Here is a 9,580-nt window from a genome sequence, read left to right as displayed (position 1 = left end):
ACTGATGCCAAAGGATTTATAGCAAATTTGCTTATTATTGTTTTTTCATTGCAAGCACCATTTTTTTGCGTATACCTCCCTGGTAAAAATTTCTTTAAAGAATTGGCTCGAAATGAAAATTGGAACAAAATTGAATTTGAATTTTTTTGTCAGAATTTACTACCCGATTCTAACACACTTTACCGGCAAAAAGGCTGTCCGCGTTTTTCCAAATTTCAGACAATTTCTGGAAAATTCGATTTTTTTTTGTCGAAATTTATTCGTTAAACTGTTCCAAATGTTAATATAATTCTAGCAAATTTTTAGACAAATTCTGGCAAATTTTTTGCCAGCATTATTATCATACATGATCCATTTCTTAGTGAAAATTTTTCTCGTAATTTTTACACGAATTGGAACATTTTTTTAAATATACTCAAAAAGTCTACATTTTTTCTTAGAATGTTTTATAGATATAAATTCTGAAATATTCTAAGATTTTTCAATCCATAATTTCTAAAAAATAATCTTTTAATTTTTCTAAATTTTATAACATTTTATCAGAAATTATAAAATAGAAAATCTTAGAAAATTTTAGGATATTTCATAATTAACGTGTATAAAAATTTTTGAGAAAAGATATAGACTGAGTATTTCTGAAGTGTTACAATTCGTATAAAAAATCTGAAAAAATTATAAAATTAAACAAATATAATTAAACAAAAATAAATTAATTATAAAAATTTTGAAAACTTATATGAAAAAATCTAAAAAAAAATTTCTCGAAATTTGCCCAAAATGAAATTTTGAACAAAATTAAATTTTACTTTTTTCGTCAGAATTTACCAGAAACGAGTCTATTTTAACACATTTTTCCGGCAAAAAGACCATCCACATTTTCCGAGAAATTCGTGTAAATTTCAAGAACATTTGATACTTTTTGCTGAAATTTATTTAATAAATGTTTAAAAACTGTCTCAAAAGTCAACATAATTCTGATAAATTTTTGAACAAATTCTGGCAATTTTTTTTATTGTTAACAGCAACCTAATTTTCATCTTTGCAATGTACCAAAAAATTTTTTAATACTGTTTGTTGTGCACAATTAAGCACATACCTTGTTGCTAGAAAAAAAGTTTCAATGTCTTAACTTTTCTACAAGTTTCAATATTTTTTACTTAAACAAATTTTTTTGTCCCATTTAGGAAATAAAGGGTTGCGTTGGCCAAAAAACGTGACTTTTCGTAAAAATCATTTTTATAATTTTTTTCTTGTAAAATTTTAAGCGGAAGGAAGAGGGGCAAGTGTCCCCCCACCCCCTTGTCCTCCCTCTTGCGTTCGCTCGTGGATCATCATCATATCTCTCCGATCTAATTCGATTTTTCGAAAATACAAGATTCCTTAACAAACAAGGTGACGTCAAATGACGTTATTAATAACGTCTTAACATCTCTAACGTCAATAAAATGTACGTCATTAAAACGTCACCTTGTTTACTGGGTTAATATAGCGCGTAGTAAGATCAACGGCAAAAAGAGACGCGCCGATCTTCTCCGGAAAACGTCGTTAGGATATTTTCTGCGTCTTCGCCGCTCGCCCGCACGTTTCCGCAGCTTCGCTGCCAACCGGAAAATTGCTGTATCTCTTAATGACTTCCCGGCTGATGTAATTTGAAATTAGATAGAGAAACGCGTGCGAGAGCGATCCGCGTGTGCCTCTGCATACGCGTCAATACGCGCCGACCCTCCCGGCGAAGGCGATCCACAAGGCGCTTTCCCCCCGAGCTCCCTACGCGAAACCAGGCCATGCATGTATAACATTATTATATCGATTACACAAAAGAAAATAGCTACCTCTTAACGATAACGCGACTGTCATTCGTGCGTTCTATATACAGCCGTTATTACACGTCGCGCGTACAAAACGTATGTATGTATGTATGTATTCGCCGATGATCGAAGGAGAGGGAAAAGAGAGACAGAAGACGTCTCTCTCGTCGGACTCCTTTGCTCTCCTATCCAAAGATGAAGAGAGAGAGGGGGGGGGAGAGAGAGAGAGAAAGAGGAAAAAAGAGTAGATAGACAGAAGGAAAACGAAGATCGACCGTCGCGCGCCGCTCCGATAAAATCTCGTCCCTATCGATTTCTATAAAAATAAATTACTACATTTTTAGAGAGGCATTACATCAGACTTTTCCGATCCGAACCGTCCGCCCGTTCGTCCGTGCATCCGCTTATACACGTATATACGTACGTACGTACGTACCTACGTACGATTTCGCGTATACATGTAATATACGTGCTTGCGCATCGCGCGCAAATTGGGCCATCACGTATGCGCACTGCCGCATTCGCCGCAGGTTTACGGCGCGTATCGCGCAAATACACGAGATTGGACTATCTGCGGAAAAAAAAAACCCGGCGAAAGTCGATAGTCTCGCGACAACCTGCTCTAAAATGATGATAAAGTACGTAATCGAAATAATAGCTCTGAATAATAGAGGCGAGCGACGCTGTCATCATAAACGTCTGCAAGCGCGGAAAATCTACCGATCTTTCTACGTTGTACCGGATAGAAACATAGAAATTACGGCGGCTGTCGCTGTGTAATTCGTGCAAGGATTCGTATCGGATACGAGTGCTTGAAATTTATCTTATCCACGCTGCGACGGGACATACGACTCCGCTGCTCTGCTCGGCAACAGACATAGATCTAAATTAAAGTCCTGGGATTACTCCTACCACGAAAGGTCTCTTTCGCGATAGCTGCGTCACATTTCGCGAGTTTTTCCGATATTTTGAAGGTAAGACTTTATTCGAATTTATTACATCGATTGTAACTATTTTGTACAGTTAAAGTATATCTTCTTTTTTTTTTCTTTTAACAATGAGTTTATACAATAGTACAACGTGTCCAGGTACTATTGACGGGAAGGCGAGGGAATGCCCGCGAAAATACAAACGTATAGAGAAAAGGTAAACCGTGACTTTGAATCTTATTTCCTTAAGAAACTGAATCATTCAAAAGTCACTGGTATCGACAGAATTGGTAAAATAGGATTTGTCGTTTCGACCTCTAACGCCGTTGCCATACAGTCGCTGGCAGCCTCCACCTCACCCAACGATTCCAACACCATTCCCAAATTATACCTGAAATATAATATTCTTGATACTATCCACATAATCCACAACATTGAATAAAAATATATAAATATACGTAACTTATATCTAAGTAATAAATTAATTATAATAGCTAAAATTATATTAATAAATGCTCAATTATTATCAGAAAAATTGAAAAAAATACGCGTATTATTCGTATTCGTATCTTAACGCTCGATTTATCAATTTTTAAGATGACTGATTACAGATATAATGCTATCATCGTAAGATTATTATAGATAATAAACGACAATTGGTTCGTGTCACAAAGACATCACGATAATCTATGTTACGTATATGTATAATCAATTGAGGCCATGTAATATACCAAGTCTGATGAGAATTTGGATCGATTTTCGCGGCATCCCTCAAGGTTTTTTCAGCTAGTCTCTGACTACCCAAATAGTGATAAATAAGACCCTGTAAATATAAACGTACAAATAGTATTAAATGCATATAAATCGTTATCCAATATTATACAAGTGTAAAATCAAGAAATGCATGTAAAAAGTTATATAAAATATATTTGAAAATTGATATACATTTAGTACAATTCTTACCAGGTGTTGTAGACTCTTTATGTGCGAAGGATTAATTGAAACAGCGTTTTGATAGCATTGCTTCGCTTCCGTGTACTCTAACTTGTACTCGTGCAGAAGGCCACGCTATAAAGAGGTAATTGTACTTGATTATCATAACATTGTATAACAATCTCTTGAATGAATCATTTAATCTGAATTGAACATAGAGATACATAATGGCGAGAAGATTCAAGCTATTATACCGTATACATAATGTGGTGACTCAACGGGAAGATATTGGTTGCCTCTTGGAGGGATAAAACGGCGCCGTTGGGTTGGTCCAGGATAAGGAAAACCTCGGTGAGTAGAAGCCAGATCTGCAATTGCAGCAGCCATGCTCTTTGCGGCCCTGGCTTCGGCGTGAACGAACTAATTGATGAGGCGACCTCGGAAAGAGCTTGCTCAACTCTCGAAGCGGCTAATGATTGCGCATGCAGAGAACCTGTCAGAAATTGTCAGATCAGTTGTGAAATCAGTTAATTTTTGGGAAATTATTATGGAGAGTTTGTCGTGTACTAAAATTAATAATTAGGTTTCTGTTTAATAAAATGTTGAGATACGTTATTGAAAAATGCAATGATAATTTAATCTGTTTAATAATATAATTTTGTTATTTCTATATCTATATTATTCAATTAAATGTATTACTACATGTATGATAAATCTTACTAGAATCCTTATCAGACATTTCCGATGTGTACAGTTGAAAGACGCTTCTAGTTTCACTGCGTTTCTCGCTTTGTTGCTCGTTGCAATTAACGTTAGTCTGATCCTCGTAGAGACTTTTCCATAAATGTAGCATATGGCTGATGGTGTATAAAGCGTCGACGCCACCGATACTTCGCAATTCGAGATGCGCTTTCACATAGAGGAAATTTAAGTTGTCCGGGTATTCTTCCAGAACGCTGTTTATTACGTGCAACGCCTCAGAATACTGCTTATGTGCCGAAAGGAGTAATGCGAATAAATGCAACGACGGAATGTGTTCTGCCCGTAGATTCAGCGCGATTTTCACGTGTACAATGGCATCGGTTATCTGTCTGTTTATCGCATACTCATGAGCCAAATAATACTCGGCTAGATGATCATTGGGATCGCATTGTTGCGCCCTATTCGAAAAAACATGGTCTTCTATTAATTAATTTAAAAAAAAAACATGAGATTTCCTAATCATTATACATTGAGCTAAGCGGAAAATACGTACTTCTGAAAGCAATCTAACGCGGTGTTTGTATGATGCACTTTATCCTGCTTCACGATCGTGTTTGTGGAACGCATACTGTGGCCAATTCCAATGTACAAGTGGCATCTAGATTGCATCCCTTGCGGACTTGCCATTTCTCGTTGCAAAGCCTTTTGGCTCCACTCAATGCCTTCGTTTATCTGTTTAAAATTGTCAGCATGAAAATGTACTTTTTATGTTTAAATATAAATGAAAACGCAAATAAAAAAATTTATTTACCAAGTTCAATTGCTCGTAACACAGCCTCGCCGCCAACAGACAAGGCATTACTTTCTGCGGCGATAGTCTGGCGACTACCTTCAAAACTCTATATGCGTGCATATATCTTCCCATACTTAACAGGCATAACGCGTACTGCGTCCATATATGCACTTCTTCGTGAGAGAATTTCATTGCTCTTTCAAAAGACTGTCATAAAACATTAAATTAAATTTCTCGGAAGAAATACATAAATTTTAAAATCTATTCTTTTTAGCTAAACACGTTCATATACTGTTCATCTTTTTTCTTTGTCTTTCCGCATTAAAGAGAAAAAGAGAAAAGATGAATGGTACAAAAAATTTAGTTGAAAAGAGAAGATCTTCGATATCACGATGATAGACAATAAAACGACAATAAAGCGATAGTAGACAATAAAATGACAATAAGATTTTCCACAAAGAGAGAAAGAGAGAGAGAGAGAATCTCAACCTCGTGTAAAAGTTCCACTTGACTCCATCTAACGACGACAACTGTGAGTAGATCGTAGATAGCAGTGGCATTCTCAAACGCATGTATCCTGGCTTCCTTGAATTCGGGCGATTGGCTGAGAACGGCATCTCTCACAGCCATCGCCTCACTGATCAACAGCAACAGAATTGTCTCCTCGTACTCATTCCTGGGGACGAACATATTCGGTCCCGCATACTTCTTTGGTTTCCACGGCGAATCCGTCGGATTGGCGCCCGAATAATGATTCACCCGTCTCACTGCTACGATTAATATCAATGGATTTTTTTCTTCAAAAGAAATACTTTATCATATTTATGCGGTTATTACCCATTGTGTCAGTTTGGTTTTCTTGTGGTGGTTTATAGTCGGCGCCTATACCACGTAGCAACACTTCCGCCAACTGCCTGGTCAGCGTTACCCGCAAGCTTTGAGTGGTTGTAGATTCAACAGCAGATAAAATCTCCCTGTTGGAATCCAATTAAAAATTCATAAAAAAATGATCCAAAAAAGAAGCTTATATGCTATAATAATTATAAATTATATTTTTTTAAATAAATATAGTATAACGTTTTCTTAATTGATAAACCATAAAATAATTTTTTATATATTGTTAAAACTAGAATTATGGAATTCATAATTACAATAATGCATACCTATAACGATTAACAGCGGCTTGTATGTTGCCGGTTTGAATGTACAATATTGGTGCTCTTTGTAGCGCAGTCTCCAAAATAGGGCCGATATGTTTTGTGGAAACTGGAGTTGGTGTGGAGAGTGTACCTACAAATGAAAAAAAAAAAAAAAACATTAAAATGTTAAAGGCATACATTTCTCATTGATAATCTCTCCGAACAATTACCTGTATTATTTGTGTTTATAGTGGAAATACCATTTTGTTGCTGCATAGCAATTTTATCTTGCTCCTGTAAGTACACCAGCGTCAAGTCGCCAGAAATCTCGTAACACTTAATTAATTGTTCTTGCCATTCTGTAATCTTGTATTTTGATTTAGAGTTTGGTGGCAGCCTTTCCAGACAGAGACCTAACATGAATAACAGTTTACAATGTCAATCAGGGAATACTGATACATTTATTCAATGCAAAAAAAAACTAAAATTTAATATAAAAAATAAAATTAAAATTTTCAATCTTAGTGGCCAGAAACAAAATATTTTACAAAACTTGTTACACTTTCATTCCTTGTGAATAATAAGGACCTTCATATTGTGCTTACCCTCAACTCATTACAACTAAATCTAGTTATATTCGAAAATAAGTAGATAAAATTAAAAGAAGCAGAAGCAGAGAACTTTTGTTTAGTTCACTAAAGATAATTTTAAAAAATTCTAAGTATTAAAAATATACAAATAAACGTGCTGGTGTATGTTCTTAAAGTTCACAAAAGCATTTACACAAGCAAGCTTCTATATTGTGATAAGGTGGATTATAAAGTGTGTAATATATATTATTAAATTGTGCATTATGTTAACTAAATTTCTAAATAGATGCAAGCAAAACAAAGCAAACAAGCATACAAACCTTTGATCGCATACGATTCTGCTATAATGCGCAGTCTCCGGCAGGATAAATGTTTGTCAGTGTCTAAAGTAAACGATTTTTCTTTCTCTAAATCATACACAAGCCATAGTAATAAATGAATATACTGGATAACAAGAAATTTATGAATTAAATAAATGTGTCTAACTCGTTACTAAAGATTAGTGCATGGACACGCTAATGGGAAGATAATATATGCAGTAAAATTGTCGAAGTATATAAGTTTCAAATTATACTATCTATTATGAAATGCCTTTATGCTCAATGCAAAATCTTGCACATAAAAATGATATGTATATATATGTATATAAATATATTTAACCACATAACTATCAAACAAAAAAACTACTGTTAAGAGAGAAAACACAGAAAACTATAAGCAAGCTGTTATGTGTACCTTCTTAAATATAGCACTAAAAACGTACTACTATTGTCAGAAGGAAGAAACCATAGAAGTTGTCAATTGCAAACCTTTAATTGCATACGACTCTGCTATAATACGTAAACTTCGACAAGGTAATTGCTTTTCTGTAAGTGTATCTAGTTCGGCTTGTTGATAGTGGTGGAGCGCATCCTCATACATCCCCATTGCATAGTGAAGTTTTCCAAGCAGCAGATGCGCATCCAGCACGACTAATGCCTAAAAGATCATTTATATTATTAGAAACGAATCAAACTTAGATTCAATTAACTTTTGTCTGTCAAACATTATTTTTGTTATGACATTATAGTACCTGTTTATCTTTTTCATTAGCAGCTAACAACAAGAATTTCTGCGTTTCCGTCAATCCATTTCGCGCCTTGGCAATATTAGCGTCTATCGGCGGAGTTTGCTCCAAAAAGCTTTCCAATCTTGCTTCTCCACTTAAGAAATTCGCCAGACATTCTATCGTGCAAAATAGACGTTGCTATAAAATTCTTCCTCTATTTACTGTATATCGAATCTACAGATACAAATATTCAATCAAGTAGAATTTTATCAAATATTTAGCTTCATTTGATAAAATTCAGCATTTATCACAATTTTATCGAATCGACAAATGCAAATATTCAATCAAGTAGAATTTTAGCAGATATTTAGCTTCATTTGATAAAATTTAGCATTTGTCACAATTTTATTGCAATACATCAAATAGTGTATAATATTACATAAACATTCATTTTCAGTCTTCTTGCGTGTCTATCGCGCAGAAGAGTAAATTGTGGGAGTCTCATAAAAATGACGTAAATGATAATGCGAAATATCGTGGGAACAAAAACATTGAGGATACGCGTAACGCTTGATATATAATTAAATGGAATGAGCATGACATTTCGTTCACGCAGTCTCTGCGGATATCCTTGATCTTTATGTGACGTGACATCTTTTTTCTCCCTGCCATTCGTCCACTCGTCTCTTTCTTTCTTGCGAAGAAGCTCGCAGGAAACAGTGGGATCGAGACGAGAATATGTGGGAAGACGGCCACGATTCCGCCATCTGATCGTAACCAAAAAGGGCAGAGGGTAACGGGGGGAAGGGGAGGGAGGAGGAGGAAGGAGAAGATATGAAAAACAGACATTTACCGTAGCTAGGGTACTGCACTTTGAGTTGATCTGCGAGCTGTATAACCTTCTTCCAGTTGCCATCCTCGCGATTCCGATCGATCTCGGACTCGATGCGGAGGGTGTGACTCTTCTTGCTCGTCATCGCGAATCACGGACGTCGGCCCGAGTCACCTGGTGACTCCAGATCTCACTCGGTGCCGGGGAGCAGCAGCAGCAACGGCGGCGGCGGCGGCAGAGGTAACGTGAACGCGGCGATATATTGATCATCAGTGGCACTTCCTCGCGCGGAATCAACACGGCTGGTCATGACAGCCAGCGGCAACGGCGGCGACGAGGATCCGTCCGCTTTGAACGCTGTCGACGACGAACGCGATCACCCGCGGACACGTGCGCGAGACAAACTGTCACAAACGTCACAGGACCCCGTTTCGCCGCTCGCGACACTCGCGACCCCCGACCCAGGCAGACATGCAATGCCGCGTGGAAGTCCGCGCGCTTTTGATCGATCATAGCCAATCACGCGCGGTTACGGACGTGCGATACAAGTGGCGTTCTTCTGTCTCAGGCCTGTGATTGACTGCTTCTCTGGGAGCGTACAATTTTATCGCGTTGCGATTGGTCGCAGCTGCTCACTGCGATCAGTGTTTGGAGTTTTTCCACAGGACAAAAAAAAATGTTTAAATGGAGTTATCCACGTGATCTCACGTGTATATCTCAGAATTATTCCGAGTTGAGTTTACACAGGAAAATCGACTAGGTAATGCGTTTAATATCTTGAATATTTGATTGAATGATTTTTCCGT

The 9,580-nt window shown here is 36.8% G+C and overlaps 1 protein-coding gene across 4 annotated transcripts; it reads right to left on the bottom strand.

Moving 5' to 3' along the window:
- Positions 1–2,763: 2,763 nt before the first annotated feature.
- LOC105203614 (tetratricopeptide repeat protein 7B) lies at positions 2,764–9,527 on the bottom strand. 4 transcript variants are annotated; one of them, XM_011172457.3, is made up of 15 exons: positions 8,796–9,527; positions 7,967–8,118; positions 7,704–7,872; positions 7,215–7,301; positions 6,535–6,717; positions 6,329–6,455; positions 6,003–6,139; positions 5,655–5,935; positions 5,184–5,372; positions 4,926–5,104; positions 4,391–4,830; positions 3,925–4,163; positions 3,701–3,805; positions 3,469–3,560; positions 2,764–3,128 (listed from the first exon to the last, which is right to left on the bottom strand). In XM_011172457.3, exons 1-15 carry the CDS (start codon positions 8,917–8,919, stop codon positions 2,996–2,998), a joined length of 2,637 nt encoding a protein of 878 aa, XP_011170759.1. In that variant the 5' UTR covers positions 8,920–9,527; the 3' UTR covers positions 2,764–2,995. The 4 variants fall into 4 exon arrangements, with proteins under 4 accessions (XP_011170759.1, XP_039310049.1, XP_011170760.1 ...); XM_039454115.1 differs by having other exon boundaries at positions 5,655–5,932; XM_011172458.3 differs by having other exon boundaries at positions 7,215–7,277.
- Between the last annotated feature and the right edge of the window lie 53 nt (positions 9,528–9,580).

This window comes from Solenopsis invicta, chromosome 1 (assembly GCF_016802725.1).
Source record: "Solenopsis invicta isolate M01_SB chromosome 1, UNIL_Sinv_3.0, whole genome shotgun sequence".
Classification (NCBI taxonomy): Eukaryota; Metazoa; Arthropoda; class Insecta; order Hymenoptera; family Formicidae; genus Solenopsis; species Solenopsis invicta.
The sequence above is the reverse complement of the archived record's forward strand: the minus strand, read 5'-3'. Positions and strand labels throughout refer to the sequence as shown.